General features: G+C 42.5%; 1 protein-coding gene across 2 annotated transcripts in view; it reads right to left on the reverse strand.

Moving 5' to 3' along the window:
* Nucleotides 1–18,596, reverse strand: part of prex2 (phosphatidylinositol-3,4,5-trisphosphate-dependent Rac exchange factor 2) — an 85,702-nt gene that overhangs the window by 24,441 nt on the left and 42,665 nt on the right. For both annotated transcript variants that reach the window (XM_079361215.1, XM_079361216.1), the window contains exons 20-31: nt 17,005–17,141; nt 15,273–15,390; nt 14,477–14,661; nt 12,137–12,298; nt 8,620–8,842; nt 8,318–8,525; nt 5,087–5,266; nt 4,732–4,826; nt 4,107–4,189; nt 3,312–3,402; nt 1,026–1,154; nt 50–91 (exon numbers count right to left, since the gene is read on the reverse strand). In XM_079361215.1, coding sequence (XP_079217341.1) covers nt 50–91; nt 1,026–1,154; nt 3,312–3,402; nt 4,107–4,189; nt 4,732–4,826; nt 5,087–5,266; nt 8,318–8,525; nt 8,620–8,842; nt 12,137–12,298; nt 14,477–14,661; nt 15,273–15,390; nt 17,005–17,141 — 1,653 coding nt within the window. The remainder of the gene's footprint in view (nt 1–49; nt 92–1,025; nt 1,155–3,311; nt 3,403–4,106; nt 4,190–4,731; nt 4,827–5,086; nt 5,267–8,317; nt 8,526–8,619; nt 8,843–12,136; nt 12,299–14,476; nt 14,662–15,272; nt 15,391–17,004; nt 17,142–18,596) is intronic.

An 18,596-nucleotide genomic window follows, 5' to 3' on the forward strand; every position in this document is an offset into this window, starting at 1 on the left:
AGTCAATGATGTGCCATTTGATTTATTTTTCATTCGTCATCACACAAACCTGTGTACTGCAGTAAGACCAGGAGCAGCCGTGTCTTTACCTCTGGAAAAATAAAAACAAATAAAAATAATCCAGTGAGGCAAAAGACATCAATTCCCAAAGAGAATAAATCCTCTGCAGCAATAGCATGACCTATACTATCAACTCAACCCCCCTTAACATCATAAATGGGACTATGATTCCATCTCCTCAGCTGTTTATCTTCACATATCAGAAAAGAAATAAACACAGCTTCATAAAAAGCTGCCACAGGCAAAGATAATAACATAAATCCATATTTGTTTAGAGTAATATCAGAGCGGGGAGCTTGGCAGGACGCTGCACTGCATGAAAAAGTCATCATGTGGAGAGATTTTTTCTTTTTTAAAAAGACGAAGTGGTGCACACAGGCCAGGCTACACATTAATATTAATCCTGTTTATTTGTTCTCTGTCTGTTATGGCCTCTAGCTCACCTTTCCCAGGAGTGTCATGTGGCTGTCCTTGGGTCCAGGCTGTTTGCTCAGGTTCATCTGTATGTACATATATATGTCCGTATATCTGTGTGTTTAATACGTGTGCCAACAAACACAAAACTGCACACTCCCATTGGGAATAAACCAGGCAGCAGTTGCAATCTAGATAATAAGAAAATCTCACAGCTTTGTGCTTCTATAACCTGGTCAGCTTTGATTTATATGTATCCGAGGACAGTTTTATAGTATGTTTAAAGTTTAAAGAGAAACCTATACTGTAGTTAGCGATGTGGGAATCGTCTGGAGCCACACAACTGCAATAAGAGGCATTATTACATCCAATAAATTAGATGAGACGCACCGGAGGATTGAGCAATTTGAAGAAATATTAACTCTCGATCCTGCTATGCTATTCCTTGATAAATACTGCACATGCCCACAAGAGGTTGATCTGAAACAATGCAGGAAAAGGACACGACTTGTGTTTGCGTTTGCTTGTGTGTGCAGGTTTTACACACTGACCTTCAACATATTTAGCAATCGTCTGTGTGAGGGTCTGAACGCTGCTCGGGAGGTTCCACGGATCCTGCTTGACGTGGAGGCGGAGCTTCTTGCTGCAGTTTACCTTCGGCTCCATCTCCTGCTGAAACTCTGACAGAAACGCACACAGACAGACAAAGAGAATTACCTTAGTGTGAGAGCATGGCACGTTTCTCAGAGGGGAAGGGGATTCATGCAGAAAACTGCCTTCGTCCAGCGTTTCAGAACAAAAAGAGGACTGTTTGTTAGTTTGATGCGTTTACATTCATCTTCATGGATCTCTTTTTGTCCTCTCCTCTCTCCTTCCCTGGCTCTCGAGTCATTCTCTATTCATGGATGTTTATTGGGAACATAAAATGTCTGTTCTAGCACCTCAGAAACGTTTTGAAAGTATAACTCACTCATTTAAGGGAGTGATTTATCAGTCAATAAACCGTTTCAGAAAAAAAACTAAACAAGCAAATCACAGATGGCAATAAATTCTTACATGATCTGCATACGCTCTCCTTTTGTAACTCCATCTCAGACAAACTCTTTGTACTTCCTTTTCCAGTTGTACACATTTTAAATCATTCTCTCTTCACATTGTTTTTCTTTTTCTTCCATTTCTCCCAATGAATTTAAAAATGCTGTCGATCAGACAGACCGAGAACCCCTTATTTGATGAGCTCATCCTGCAGAGCTGCATTTTCAGACCACCTACAGTCTAATCTTCCTCGTCTTTGCAGCTGCAAAACTGGAGTGTAAAAGTCTGTCAAATGGAAGTAAACCCCCTTTTTTTTAAAAGTAGACAGAAAGGTTTGTTTCAAAGTTTACTTTGGAGACAAAAAGAGGAGATCTGCGATAGTTGTTGCTGGTTGTTTAATAGAGACTTCAAGGAGGGTTTGGAGTGTGTGTTTGTGAGTGTGAGGGCCAGAGAGAGAGAGGGAGGGGGAGAGAGAGAGAGAGAGAGAGAGAGAGAGAGAGAGAGATCAGATGCAGGAATGCTCCACTTGTTAGATAATCCTATTTGCTCTGTTATCAACCACACGCATTACTGAAGTGGAGATGGATCAGCGCTGATCAAGGCCTTCACCTCTCTCCTGAGGGCATTTGAGCATCAAACACACACATAGATACACACACACACACACATACAGTACATGAGCAGACCTATTTTCTGTTCAATCTGTGCTCACTTGAAGCCAGTTTAAGATGGGGGGGGGGGGGAGAGGCTGCGAGCCAAATGGGTCAAGATGTTGGGTAGTGTATCTCATTTCAATATGCAGAATAACTTGGAAAATCTGCCATTTAAAGTCACATCCAAAGGTAGAAAATAAATCCATCAGAGTACAAAACAAAGCAGAGAGATCATATTAAAGTGTAAAGTTGTTGTTTTGGCACCCTGAGTGTCGCACTTCATCAAAGAAAAGAAAGAACGGCAGCAGTTATTTTTGCATGTGCCTTTCTTCTATCTTATCTTCTAAATGAGTCATGACAGGATTAACCGTAAGCTTGTGAATAGTTGCAGACTGTGGGAAACGCTAAAGTTAAATTCAGCCCCTTTCAACATTCTTACATTTTCATGTGAGATCAAATGTTGCAATAGACCTTGCGGTAAATATAAGAGGCCGAGATGAGGTCAGGTGGCAGAAAAACATAGTTAGAAGCAAATTATCCAAAAGAAACACAAGCACAAGAGCTGTGTCAGGGTCACATTTTCCATTGAGTGGTAAGTAGCACTGCAATAACTGTAGAGTGGAGATAAGTATGCAACTGAGTGGTGCTGTTTCAACACTACAGTATGAAGTGCTTTAGAGTGGAAGCGAGAGGGATACATTAGGGGAAAAAAGAAATGACTGGAAGAGAAAATATCAGGAATCAAGCAGGAATCCTGCAACAAAACATTCTCAATTCTTCAATCACATCTGCCCGCACGCACTTTTAACACAACAGGAAGTTACAGCCCATGTGCGCAGGCGGCTCAGCGTGTGCTCTGTTTTCCTTCACTGTCGGTCGAGAGTCAGAGTTTTTACAACATTATCTTTCTTGTATCAGTCCCTTTGTGCGGCCCAGCATGGCCCACGAAGCAGAGGAAAAAAATTGCATACAGTAATCGGAAGAAAATTAGATGTTTTTTCAACTAGACGTCTACATTTTTTTTTTCCTTTCATTTTTTTATAGCTTATTTTCTCTCCCTTCTTCTTTCGTTCCTTCTTGCACTGTGTAATTAGAGGTGAAAAGGGATGCTGAGAGAGGATGAACCGCATCACATTCCCAGTGTCTTACCTTGTAATCCTCGCCCAGGTGTGAAGCCCTTGGTCTGCTCAAAGGCCCGAGCCACCACCGCTCCCCTCAGCATGCTGCTGATGGAGTCCACCTGAAGAAAAAGGACATGGGTCAAGCTGAATGCAGTCAGACGATAAAGCTCCTCTCTGAGCCTGGAATTCAAAAGTATGTGGAGGGAAGCAAAAAAATAAAAAATGCTGCCCAAATATAACCAACACCTGCCTCTCTCACCCTCCCTTCGACACACCAACACGCACAATCCGACAGAGTCCCAAGGGACACAATTTGCTATGCAGTATGTAAACAAAACTGGGGAAACGGCTCTACAATAAAACACAGGGCAGGAAGCAGCTCAAAAAGTGCAGAGGCAGCTAAGTGTTTCCACTGCAGATGGGAACATCCTTATAAAACTGCTTGAGGGTGGACTCACTTTGTGTATGTGTAGTTATAGGGTGTATGCGTAATCAGATATGGTCAACCTTTGATTTAAAGGTGTCAGAAAGGTCATGGGTCAGCTTAAGGATGTTGTGACTCTTAAAGAAAAAAAAAAAGCACAACAACAAAAAATGTTCCTGCTCTCAAATATGTCCCAAAAAAAAAAAAAAAAAACAACTTACGAACATTTACGTTAGAACAGAAAACAACTCAAAATGGGAGATGAGAATGATTTTCCTCTGCTGGATACTGGATGAAGTGATTGTGGAGAAAATCGGTTCTCAATATTCTAAGACAATTTGAAATTAGTTTCTTGTGCTTTTTCCACTTACACCAATCACTTCTGTGTAGATGACCTACCTGGCTAAACAGATGTTCCAGAAAGCTGTGGAGTTTCTTCTGCTTCTCATGAGACAGCCACACACTGGAGGGCATCTCATCTCCTGCAGAGGTTTGGTAACAACTTGTTATTGTTAGTCATGTTCTGTACTTTATGAAACACTGTTGTCCTTTTGCACGCATGACAATCCGGACTCTTTTTTTTTTTTTTTTACTTTCAAATATGTAGTTGCTACATTTTAGGTTTAAGAAAGCGGGAACACTAACAGTACACATATCTGCAATGTGTGTGCAGAGCTTTGACTGTAAGTGAGAGAGAGCACGGTATGTGACAGGATAAACATGAACAGGATGCTGTGAACGACGTTAATGACAAATCCAGCTGAGAACTGAGGCCAAACACCTGTCAGAGCAAATCAGATTCAACTTCAGCCTTTTTCATTATCACCCTCTATGAGGCACACTGATATATAGTAATCCCTAATACAGTCACATAGGGTGCTATTTCTAAGCATTATGGTGGATGAGAGATAATAATTAATGCACTCAGGTAGGAACGTATAGTTACAGAGTACTGAGTGTGGATATGGAATATTTCTTTATGAAATGGAGAATTTACCCAGGATGCTATACTGAATTTATGTACCTGAGTCCATCTCATCGCTGTGAACGTACGAGCTGCAGTGACTGCTGCAGATACTGGTGAAGGAGGCGATGGAGTTTCTGTTGCTGTTGCAGTCACTGAGAGAAAACAGGGAGGTAAATGTTAGAATAGAAGAGACATTTCAAGAAGCAGAAAATACAATTTAGTTCTTATTGTGTCAGTCTTTTCAAGAGCTTGAAGAATACAACTTGATATTGCAACTCAAGACTATGAAAAACCGATTTTTATAAAGATGGATCATTTTTAATTTGATCAAAAGTTAAATCCTTTCTTAAACTGTTTCTCGGCTCTCGAAAACTGGTAGTATCTGTCTTATGGACTGTCGTTGTGTCTTCACCTGTAAGAGTCTCTGTTGCTGATTGTGTCGTGTCCTGAGTCCTCCTGCTCGTCACCTGCCACGTTGAAGCACACCTTTTTCCCGTTGCGCTCCCCCTTCTCCCCCTCGCTCTCTGCTGATATGTAGCTCTCTGGGGTCCTCGCCTCTGACGCTGGAGGGTGGGTAATGGACGATAAAAGGCTGATGGAGGAAAACAAGGAGAGGGAGTGGGAGATTACTTAAAACCGCTCTGAGATGTCTCCAAAACTAACACTCTTAACAAAGCAGGATACAGCGACTGCTTTGATCAGACGAGGAAGCTCTTACAAGAATCCCAGCACCGTAACACATTGAACTTCGAATGGAATTTATATACGCGTGGGCTCCAACAGCTGACTGAGCAAGCCAGACAAAAGCCCAACCTGTGTGTGCTCTGCTTCCGCTCGACAGCTTCAGACGGTTGGGGACCCACACCGTATTAATAGGTTCAAACATGTAGATCAGTACAGCTGTGTCAATACGCTGCAGAGATCAGCTCCCCTCTCTCTGGCCTGGGTTGTATTAGACTAATATCAGAAGAACAGGAAGAGGCCAGCAGGGATATTTTTACAGTTGCAGCAACACATGGTGGCATTTAGAGCCATATTCCAAAAAGTGCTGGGCTTTGACTTTTTTTTTTATCTCACTTTAACACGCAATGTTTGTATTTCATGTCAGCCTAATTTCAGTTTCAGTGCCCCGCTTACAATTTTCCATTGTGTCATAACTCAAGCATTAAGTACATTTCCTTGAAACAAACAACCTGTCTTCCTCATGCTACCCAAATGCAACTCAGATTATTTTGCCTCTTGATTATTTGAAACACCTCTCTTTACCCCTATCCTCTCTCTCTCTCTCTCTCTCTCTCTCTCTCTCTCTCTCTCTCTCTCCATTGACCCCCTTTTCTACCCATTCACAGGCCACAGACATGCCCTCATAATGGACCACTCCTGGAGCCATCACAATGCCTCTCCAAAGCCGAGTGGCATTCCATCGCCATGGCGAAGCTCTCCAGGCTCTGTGATTGGTTATTGGTGAGTAAAGACGTGAGCACAGTTTGGGGCCTTTGGGGGGGAACAAGAAAAAAGAGAATAACAAAAAGAGTGGGAAAGAGAAAGAGGGGAAAAAAGGGGTGAAGTACGCCACTGCTTACTTCTGACAATTAGAAAAGATCTCTTAATCTCTCACAGGAAGCTCTTTGTACAAATTTGACAAATAAACCATCACACATCAAATGCTTCAATAGGAGTATCTGAATACAAAGTTAGACAACAAGCTGGGTCATGACAGGACATTTGCATGATTTAATATGCACCAAGGTAAATAACACCATAGCTCAAGCCCCTGCCAATTGGGTTGGCACTTGCGATGAGTGGAGGAATAAGGAAAATATGTGAAAATGGAGCCGGAAAGTGGGTAATTATTTGATCTAGGAAGGGAGAAGTTGCTATCATGAAGCAGGCCACATGGCACGTCCACACACAGCTGTGACCCCTCGTCTGTGACCCCGTCCACTAAATGGATTCCACAAAACGGTGCCAAAAAAATTATGTAACGCCACTCTACGTCTGCTTGTTGTCTTCCCCTTAATGACTAAAGGATGTGTCTTATCTTCAACGCATCCACTGTAAAATTCCTGTCTTGGATTAGTGTTGGGAGCAGAGGCGGTTGAGTTTGACATAATGCACAAAACGGCCCTCATAAATATGGCGACTTCAGTTCATTACGACACCATAATAGGGTTGTGCTGTCAAAATCAGTCACACCAAAAAAAAAAAAAAAAAAAAAATAAAAACGAAGACAGTGAAGATTGTCAGCACGACCATGTGTGCAGACGGGTGTGTAGAGAGCAAGACATAAAGGAAATGGGACAAGAAAAAGGAGAGGGGGTGTGTGCACAAATCAAGCACTAATGACCGTCTTCAGTAGTCAGGTTCAGACGCAAACAGACTACAAATATTACCAAGAAAACCAATGTTAGCCCCTCTGCCAGCCATACACTCTCTCTCAACAAGCTCCTTAAGTGTGAGTGTGAGTGTGTGTGTGCTCACGTTTAAACAGATGTCGAATTGTAATGGACATTATTGCCTCGCTAGTCGTGCCTCCGACCATCGGAACATGCGCGGAAAAGGCAGCGCTAATTGGCAGCGATAGCAGCATGACAAAATGTGTCCAGACGCGGCCATTAAGAAGCCCGTTGTGAACTTGACTCATTATTAGCACTGCTTGGTCAGGAGACAGCTCAGCGCCGTTTGGAGACTTTTTCAGTTCCTTCTCCGAATGCTGGTGCCTTAGCTGAGAAGACTTCTAATTATAGAACTATTAACCACAAAATCACACACATTTATGAAGATCTTCTTTGATTATTGAAGCAAGAAAGTAAAGTGTTTCTGTGCATGCACGCATCAGTGGTCCAATGTTGGTCGATGGCGTTTCCAGAGAGGACCTTGCTTGATGTCACACCCTCTCACTCATTGAGTTTTTAGTTTCTGTTTTGAGTGTTGGTGAGGTAGAACCCTGTCCTCGTGTGGCTCTAAAAAATGAACCAAGCTGAGAATGAGTGACCAACCAAGAAAAACTGATGAAAACAGACACACAGACACACACACACACACACACACACACACACACACACACACACACACACACACACACACACACACACAAACATACACCTACAACATGGTTTGAAAATCCTGGGCTTAAATGATACATTTGCATACCTTTGTGCACAAATTGTCCACACATACGAGAGAGAAAGCTGGCTTCAAGTTTCTGTTTTCACACGGCCACTTCCCGCACGCACACACACAAACACACACACACACACACACAGGTGCAAGACTAATGATCACAATGTATGCCTAGCCAGATCCAGACGCAACACATTGACCAAACAGACTGCTCAAAGTTATTGCTTGTTAAATGAGGCAATCTGGTTTCAAAAGACATTTTCAGTCTCAAATAAAATCAAAAGGAGAAAAACTTTCTCCACCAGAGACAAAAAGTGATGTGACAGTTTACTCTAAAAGTCCACCAAATTTAAAAGTAATAATAATCTTAAAGTCCAGCCCATAAAACACAACAAATTTGACTTAGACTCACAAAAGAATGATTTCCAGACAACTGTGAATCTGAGAAACAAGTAAACACCTGACTCTCTAAGCGGACAGGTGCAGATGTTTTTCCTTCTCTAAGTATGTAGCCACTCACTCATGAATATGGGCCCCATGTGTCTCCATCTCCTTGACAACCGTGGTGAGTTTGTAGAGAAGTTTCTGGTAGGCATCTAGGGTGAGCAGGTCTTCTTCTCTTAGCAGGAAGCGAAGGCCGTGACCCTCAGTCCTGCCCAGGCTGTGACCTGACGGGGCTGCCATGGTGGTGATAGTGTGCTGGACATTCACCATCGGGTTCAGCTTGCCTGAGCAAACACAAAAGAAGCATGAGTAAAAAAGTCTGCAATTTCATGGTGATGAAAAGGCATCTTTACTTTCACTCTCCTTCTCTTAACTAACCCTGTTCTGCATCTTTGCGTCCCCCCTTCTCCAACGTGTTTTTCCTGCTGTCCAACTGCACACCAAAGGCACTTCCTAGACAAGTGGTGGTCTTTGGGTAGGACACCTCCATCACGTTGATATGGCAGTTTGTAGGGCAAAAGTCGCTGCTGTGGAGGGGGGACACCTTTGCCTTGGCCTGCTTAAAGGTGGGCCACGCTCTGTTCTTCAACACTCGAGCAAACTATGGAACAGCAGAAACAGACAGACACACAGGTGTTAAAAAGGCAAAAAGGGTGACACTGGCTGGTGGGGCTCAGTCAATAGTAATCAAATGTAGGGGATAGGAATGTACAGCAGGCAGGTTACAGATGTTTAAATTACACAGATGATATGTGCCTGATCTGCACAAGAATAAAAGGTTCTATGAGAAACACATTACAGGATATCAGTCCACTACATGTTCTGTCTATTGTCACATTTTAACAGCTCGTGGGTGAAGGAAAGCTGAGATGGAAAACACCCGACACAAATATTTCCTTCATTCAGCAGCTCAAATGTTTAACCCGATTTGAAGACAAAATACAGACACACAGCATCACCATTGTTCACAGATGTGAAGAACTCCAGACGCCTATGATAGCACGTGTTTTGAAATTGAAATGAATTGAGTTTAACTGGTGTAAAGCAGCTCATGTTGTTCACTTATATATGATCACAGAATTTATTTTTTTTCCAGTTTTGATCTACAAACTTTTGAATGACAGTTAATGTTCACAAGGAATTGGGACTTTATTTTTCCAAGTTATTAAAACACTTTCCACTGACAAGCATGTGCGCTCTGCTCCTTATTAAGCTTTCAAACAACCTGGGCAACACTAATGCTGTGGATCTTTTTCTGGAACGACCTCCCCTCGGCCCTTTTGTACACAAAAAACGTCCTTAGTGTTCAACAAGATAGCATCTCTGTTTTCTAACACAATGCACAGGAAGTCTGAGGCTCTGCTCGGATCCAGTAGAGCTTATACAAACTATCACTGTCATATTTGTTCTATGGAAAATGTGCTTGTACTTTCCTTGAACTCTTCATCACAGAGCTCATATCCTGTCTTAAATAAAAACCCAGAAGATGCTTCATTATCCATCAGATACATTTTTTTTTTAGCAACATGGCCTGTCCAGAATAGCATAATGTATATGATAAGTAAGGATGTGAAACTAAACATGTCTCCCTGGTGCTTAGAGAGTATGAAGTTGCTGCTCAGAGCGAGATGATTTTCTCCAGATGAACCGTGAGCTGACCTTCCTTTGGGGCCGTCTTGTCCGTCTCTAGAGTTCTTCGTTTTCCAGGCCTCAGGTTAACATCTCTTCTTGTACCGCTCTCTGATCTATCTTTCTGCCCCTTTCTTTCCTCTTTCATCCCTCCTCTCTCTCTCTCTCTCTTTCTGACTGTGTGCTCCCTCTTTCATTCCTCCTTCCTCTCTCTCTCTCTTTCTCTCTCTCTCACTCGCCCCCTCCGTCCTCTCTCGGGGTCTGTGTGAAAGGAATGCTCCGGTGCAGGAGGGGGATCTTACACAACAAACGTCCCGGCTGTGGCTGCGCAGGGCTATTTATAAGTGACTGGTAATTAATCCAAGGCCCCGCTCTCATGTCGAGTCAGATCTTTTCCTATTTCCCGTCTCACGCACACTCGCATGCATCGGGATGTTTGGCCTATAGACACACGCTTACAGATGTGAACGAGAAGTGATGAAAAACGCTTCGGCTCTGTCAAGAAACCAGCTGTGAGCTAATTATAAACAGAGAGTTGGATTACGCTACATATTGCACACATATTCACAAACTCAATGACAAGTTTGAAGGTTAATGAAAGACTAAATGTTTCCTCTCAACATGCAGGTCAATGAGAGCTGATTACATTTTAGCACAACAGACTTCACACACTGACACTTTTGTATAATTTGTTTCCTGTGGCTTTTGTTTAGAGCTAGCTGACAGGTTGATGCTGTTGCAGGGGTAAAACAGGAAACATTCATTCAGGAAAATCTACGAGTCTCAGCATTGTACTATTCCTCACTTTATCTTTACAATTGTACAAATACAGCTGATTCATTTTAATCACAGTCCGGGTAGGATTCAAAAAGTATGTGTTGCTGCTGCTGATAACACCAAGAGTTAAGCACCACTTGCCAAAGAAATTCCATCTGAAGTTGCAATTCACAACTTGATATGTAAATGCAAAAACCCAAAAAGAAATTCCAGTTCACTCCACAGAAACAGTCTCGTTCTCAGAGGTAATGAAGGAGGTCGATTCGACCCCGTTTACAGTGATACAACAGGATAGAGCGTCAACTTCTCGAGCACAGGTTTGATCCTACAGCGAGCCTCACGATGAGTGTTGGTGTGTACATTTCTTGACATATTTTTTTTTGTAAAGAGACTTACAAAGAGAGGGGCCAATGTGGTTCTGAACGCATGCATAATGTATGATTTAAAGTGGCGGTTTGCAGCATTCCAATAGACAAAACCTTTCACCTCTCCCTCTGCTACCTCGTGTCACGCCCCTCCCACATTAGGACACGCTGAACATTAAGGCTTACTGTTGTCACCGCAAACTGTTTGTTCCAATCAGTTAGTAATGTCAGACTTTCAGACTCACACTGATAAACATACATGCCAAAAAGGTTGTTTGATTTGCCGCCACAGACATTCAGTCCTGGCACATGTAAGTTGAGTTGTTCCTCTAGGATTTTGCATCTTTCTTTAGGGACGAGAACCAGTTTGGAACCGCAGGGATAGAAATACGTAAAAGTGGTATTTCAGAACCAGCTGCTGCCTGTTTTTATACTCCTCAGTGTAACTCGATTGTGTTTCCAAGCTGTGCAGAAACACACAGCTTGAGCAGTGAGACGAAGGTCCTGATTGGTCAAATGAGGTGTCAAACCAAAGGTCAGAGTGCAGAAATGAATACATAGAAAACAGCACTAAAGTTTTTGAAGCCATTTGTGGATTTTTATGGAAGTAGTTGTTTGAATTCAATCCATGACTGTATTTGGATTGTGGGGACTTCCTTGCTGATGCAAGGGGAGCGTTTTTGTTGGATCATGAGCAGAAGAGTAGAGTAGACAATCCAACCTCAGGCTAAGAAGAATGAAACAGGCGTGTTTGTAAGTCGATGGTCTAACTGTTAGAGACTCTAACATTAGACTCTAACAGATGTGTAGATTGTGGCTGCTGTGTTGGTTGGGTCTTGAAATAGTTCACATAGTCTGAATCAGAAGAATGGAAATTCAGGCTATTTTCAAAGTTTTAATAGAAAGACACAAGTGTAATTCTAACCTTTTTAAGTCATCATGACCCCTACAAAATCTCCAATCTATAGACATTTCCAAATCCAAATCTTTTTGTTTTTTAATCATTTGTGTTGTTGTGACGTGTTATTAAAATAATTAACTCTCAAACTGTTACAGAAGTTCATGTTTTGCTAATGGTTACATTTTTGATTAACTGTGCCCAACTCTGATTGCAGGATAGTTACCTTTCTGTAGTTTGTGATACGCCGGTTGATGTGCTCCACCCTCTCCCCACACATGGCGCTGAAGCGAATCTGCAGCTCCGCGGGGATCACATCACAGCTGAAACTCAACCTGCTGCACATCTGCACCAGCGTGTCATCATTACGCGCCAGTGCCTCCAGGATCTGGTCAGAGAGAGGGCAAGTCACGAGGCGGAGATGATTAACTGATACACAGATGCCTCTAAAAGCCCTTCTGAACCAACTAATGGGATGTAAATGTGTGACCGAGCTGTTTTTCTTTGAAATTTAACATACAATTCAGCTGGAGGGCCGATTCCTCTGCAGCATTTCATGAGCAGCTTCACTTGGATAACTTAAGCATCCATGTGTGCTACTCATAAATCCATGGAGACACAGCCACATTGGGGTACATATGCTGTACGTATGTAGACTAAGTCTTTAAAGATCAGATATTAGATATGAAGAGGAAGAGAGACAGAAATCTCTGAGCTGTTTTAATGAGGTGCCCGCTGGAGGAAATGCAATCGCAGGAAGAGACTTAGTGATATTAAAATTCAACATCACAAAGATCTCAGAGGATATCAAGGACTGCTGGGGCAGATGTTTATAATAATACTAAAATGACTTTCACTTTTGAGGAATGGGAAACTACTCATCATCGGAGGGGATATGGCAAGTTTATATTTTTGTGCGCGTGAATGGGTTTCATTTAAGGAGGGTGCTTTTCAAACCCCTCTGAACTCATGAGCTGTAAATCTACATCAGTTTAAGACAAGAATCCAACTTTTGATCTCTACTAATTTACCATGACGAGCGATGTTACTCATTATGGGATGTAGCAGAAAGATGTTGCCAAACATCATTTTATTTTCCAAGCGAGCATGTGTGCAACAGCGTCTGAGTGAATCTTCTTTCTTCTGCATATCTTAAATCAATAATGATCATTCTCTGAACCTCGCCGCAGAGATGTAAAAAGCCTGCACTTAACACAGCTGGGAACTAACACGACTGAAATAAAGCTGTCACTTCTAACTAGCCTCAAGCCTCCCAATTTACACAGCAGGAGAGCTGATGACTGGAACAGTATGTACTTAAGTATCCAACTCACTTCACTGTGTGATTAATACAACATTTCCCACTTGATGGAGAATGCTATGACAAAGCTTGTTTTAGGAGTGAATATTCTCCTCGGACTTCATTACAACAGCAGGAAAATAAACAATGCAAAAGGATGACCAGGGGAAGTACTGCAGTGGTTTGTTTCTATCTTTATTGTTCTTTGTAATCACACAAAACACTGTTGTTCTGAGATGATGAACACGAACAGTGCTGTTTATCCCTTACTGAGAATGGAAAACAGCAAACATAAACACTGATGTTTCTGGATGTTCATCAGACGGTAAATAAACGAGGGAAATTTGCTTGCGCCTATATTTCATGTTCAGAATCTTTGTGGGTTTTATTATTTCTGGTGAAAATGTTGTTCTATAGCGAACCTCACCAAAAGATGAAACTGGGCCCCGGTTAGGGTAAAACAACACATGTGATACCTTACATGAGTTACCATATGACGAAGCGCTTATATAAGCATTTAGCCAATTCCTAGCTAACATCACCAGTAGCTCGCTACCGTTATCAATATCTACGAAGTCAAATATTTCTTACTGTGTCATTTAAAAGCTAGCCAGCTGAGGGCTAGCTAGCTGTTGGCTGGTTTTACATTAGACTAAAGGTAATTTGTGGATTCTGAGCTTCTTAGCTAAATAACAATCATATTGTTAAAGAATTTCTGTAATTAGCTAATTAATGTGTAGTGTTAATTCACTGCTGCTGATGTCTAGAGACCGAGGACAGCTTGGAGAGTGTCAACAGCTCTTTCTGATATCTGCAGGGATGTCTGGGAGAACTTGTCGTTCACTCCAAGATCCTAGACGTCACAGATTATTTTAGGTGGGTCAATGTGGCACGACCCTGATCATGGTAATATCTTTTTGAATATATAGGCCTGCAGAGCCTTTGGAATGTCATGGGAGTTATGTTCGAGCATGACACTGTTAGTCCACAAGTTTGATGACATAATCATGTCTCAATGAGTCGGCCTTCTCATCTGATGTATGAACCTTCATCGACGTAAGCCACCCGGGTCTAAGGAGTCTTATTGTGTGGAGTCGAGCCTTGATAATTTCCTCGAAGTATTAACATCACAGGAAACTAGCCAGTATGTGTTTGTGAATGAGAAAGGAGCTTTAATGTTCTGATTACAGTTTTGATCTGTTTTATCCGGATAAGAGCATGAGTCGTATGTCGTAAAGCCCTATAATCATCTCAATGTAAGAATACCTTTGCAGTGAGGCTGAAGAATCCTTTGGGTTCAACCATCTTTTCAAGCACGTGACACTTGATACCAGCTGTGCTGTCGTACTCGTACATCACTCCGTACTCCAGGTGGACATTGTCTACTGTAAGACTCACGTGGTCCTTCTTCCCATCTATGATTGCTATCGTGTTGAATTTGTCCATCACCTCTGTAATTGTAGAAAGACAAGAAACCAAAGAGACAGCGGGGGAACAGTTCTCAGTTAAAGTGCATGTAAATATGGCAGCACACATGAGAAAGTTATTAAGTGATCATGTTCTGTGATCAACACAAATAATCTCATGTTTTCATCATCACACGCTCTGCTTTGTAGGAGGCTTCACAAATCTGCAGCTCATTTCAGGGGAAGACCCTCCACATAAGGCTGCCCTCCATCACCCAACGAAATGACAAGCAATTCAAAGGGTATGAAGTTAACCAACCCTACACTAACTCGATGGCTTAATAGAGCAATAAATCCTGCTCCCGGGCTGTTTGCTAGGAAGGGAATAGCTTTCCTGTTTTACTTTCTCATTGGGATCCATAAATTGTTGGAGAGAATTAACACTTGATGAGCCAGAAGAGGCGGATTTTCTCAGACTAACACAGTCCAGATGAGCCAGTTCGGAGCTCAGTCTCTGTGTTAACTGGGGAGGCCAACGTGTTCATGTTCCCGTGAACAAGGCTGCGTTACATCCACAGACACCTTGAGTAGAATTTTTTTTTTCCCCCCAGATGAGTAATTCTGGTGTTCATGTTTGAATGTGTGCATGTGGTCACCTTCTACTTTACACTCAAAACCGTCTCCATTCTCCTCAGTGGTTGGTTTCTGGTTCGATTTCTTGTTGTCCTCTTGGGCGCTTTCGCTGTTGTTGTACACCCACTTAATGGTATCTTGCTGCACAAGAGCAAAATAAAGACAATCATTTAGAAGTTTTACACAAAACAATCTTGCATTATGAAATACATGAAAAACAATTACATATTTTTACAGTCAACTTTATTACTTCCAAGTAAACTCCCACACATTGACTAACTTCAAAATTGGAAAAGTTCACCTGAAACTTTTGATGGACAAATTTGTCTCATACACACTACCCTTATGAAATAAGTGTTTTCATAGCGATTTGTTTTGTTTTTTTGTGTGGCAACACTGATACCGTTTTTGACATAAAAAATGTCTGGCTTTTTTTTGCACTTAAAAATAACTAGAAGATTTACAGTGACAATGACACACAGCTGTCAACATAAATCAGCCAAACATGATGTCACCCTCAAGGTGGCCTCTAAATAAATAAACTGAACACAGAGCTCTGGTTTGAGTGAGTGTGTGTGTGTGTGTGTGTTTGGGTTCAATGCAGCATGTTTAGCTGATTCTGCCCAGATACGGAGTACAGTGTCACAGTTGGCTTGGCATAGCAAAGCAGTGACAAGCCTTCACAAACATATGGGAACATGGTGCTTGGTGCGACCGCAAACGCAAACTCATGCCAATCTCATCAACTCACTTCAGTGTGCAACACAGCCCTGCTTGCGTGTATGCGTGTGTGTGTTTTTCTGTGCGCGTTTATCCGTCTGTGTCTGTTCTCTCCTCTCCACACCCCAGCCCACAGTGGGTTTTTTTGCCAAGGCTACATGCTGGGCCTGCCTACTGGTCTGTGGTCTTCTCGTGTACCACCACGCACACACACTACTCACACACGTAAAGAGACGGAGACGGAGAGGGCGGTTCCTCTATGTCCAAACTTGATGTAAACCAGATCTCCAGTAGTGTTGGAACCCTGAAGTGCTTCATTAAGTCTCAACTCCCCACAGGGCTCAGTTGTAGCGAGACACTATTGGAGATCTGGTTTCACAGAATCTTCAACAGGTGGACTGAGTGTGCCCTCTCCCGCTGTGCGATAATCTGCTGGCGATCACTCGACCCTTTTTCCTCCCTCCCTCCTTTCCTCCAGGGATCTCACCAACCCCCAGATCCTTTCCCACCTCTCCCCGCAGCCTTCCAGTCTCCCAGAGCAGGCTCAATGCAGTGAGCCAGAGGTCAGCTAAAGGAGCCAAAACTAGTATTATTTTTGAGAAATGACCCAAGAGAATGAAAGAAAGAGTGAGAAAAAAAAGAGTGGGAAAGAAAGAGAGGAGAAGGTGAACAGGAGCTCAGAAAGTCTTGTTATTTTTTTTCTCACACAGTAAACTAGTCCTTCTCTCGTTTCTGATTGGTCGTTTAGTTTTCCCTAATGTCCCACACTTCTCCTCTTTCTAGTTGTATTACATAACTTTCCAACCATTTGTCATATACTTAAACGGGAATGATGGGAAATGAAAGTGCAACCAAATTAACATAATTGCAGAAAAGAATGCTGTCAGGGGATTTTTTTCTGACGATGACAAAAAAAGAAATCCCCCCTCTTTCTTTTTCCCTTCTCTTCCCCCCTAGAATAAAAGTTTTTTAAACTGCAGTGCAACGTCTGGTGTCTGCTATAATTTATTTATTGTATTTCTTCTCCTGCCTCACCTGCGTGGGCCGTCTGAACTTCCTGCATGCGGTGACATGAGCGATGACGCTGGCATGGCTCTCCTTGCTCACATTGATGCCGTTCACCTTGATGATGCACTGGCCCGGGTGGAGGCCGGCGATGGCTGCCACTGTGCCTGGCGTGAGACAGAGTCGGGCACAAAGTAAGGAGCGGGGTCAAGGGCAACAAGTGCTGAAAGTTCTTACCCACGTGAATCACGGTGGAACAACCAGCACTACCTAAATAAAATAAAAAACGATCACATCCTGGAGCTCAAAAGGGGGTTAAACAACATTCCTTCTAACACTATGTATTAACAACTTAGTTTCCTGTTTTGGCAGCTCTAGAGGAGTGTGAGAGAGAGCACAGAGAGATGGGATGTTGTTTATCTGGGGTAGACGAGGGCCTCTCAGAGGGATGTGATTCAGACCATAAGAGAACTTCAAGGTTTACAGCTATCAGTGGGAAGTACACGGCAGACAAAATATCCTTCCCATTTGTTTTCATAGCTTGCATTCCTCACATTGCAAAATACTGAATCTGGATTCCTCCAAGTATTTAGGAATGGTATTATTGAGCTCGAGATTCTCTACAGCTTTGACTATCTTTGTAATAAAGTGTATCAATGGACAGGTCTACTGGGCTAAAAGAACAGCGAAACAGGCAGAACTCCAAAAGAGCTGACATGACAGACACGGTTTGATTTCAAGGACGTGCGGTACAAGACACAGAATTTAAAATAAACACAAGATACTTGGGCCCGAATGAAAGGTTAAGGGCTCAGAGAACAAATCCCTCATAACAATGACACCCTCATGCTTAAAAATAGTAGTAGTATCATGACGAGGCATCCAGACTCCTCAGCTCCTCTGGGACAGGTTTACTCCCAGCTCACAAGATCCGAACCGAGCAGGATGTGCGAGCCTTTAGTTTCTACACTCATCACTTTCCATCTGCGCACACTCTATTCAATTTAATCAAAACATCAAATATTGATATTAGTTCTTCAAAATGCCTACTTTTTAAAACGACTATGATGAATTAATTCATACTCACACCTGAAAAGAGAAAAGGGTAAAACAGAAAGGAGGGTCAAAGTCAGGGCGTGAAGCCTGTTTGGGAACACACTATCCAAAGTCAAATTGATACGACACCAAAAAGTTATTATTGAGATGTGCCGTAAAACATTACAGGGAGAAACTCATCATGAAGATAGAATCTTTTGCCCCCTAATATTTCTTCCATGGTGAGTCTATGTGTCAAACGTCTCTCGTGTCACTACTTCACAGGCTCTCGGCCTTTAATTGGTATAACCTGCGAGTGGCGACTTCAGACACCCAGAGAGAGCAGCTGTTATGACAGTCAGAGGGATTACACACCTTCTACATCGTCAGCTTTGTGTCAGAGGATCAGAGCATCTACTTAAAACGCACAGCAGGGTTCCCAGGCAAGCACACACAGACACACACACATATACATACACAGCGCACTTCTCCCCTGCTATCTCAGTTAGATTGCTTAAGGAAGAAAACAAGATCCAATTCGCCTGAGAACAGCGAGACAAGGCCACAGATTGTTTTCGGATAGGACC

Source organism: Symphodus melops, assembly GCF_947650265.1.
Source record: "Symphodus melops genome assembly, chromosome: 14".
Classification (NCBI taxonomy): Eukaryota; Metazoa; Chordata; class Actinopteri; order Labriformes; family Labridae; genus Symphodus; species Symphodus melops.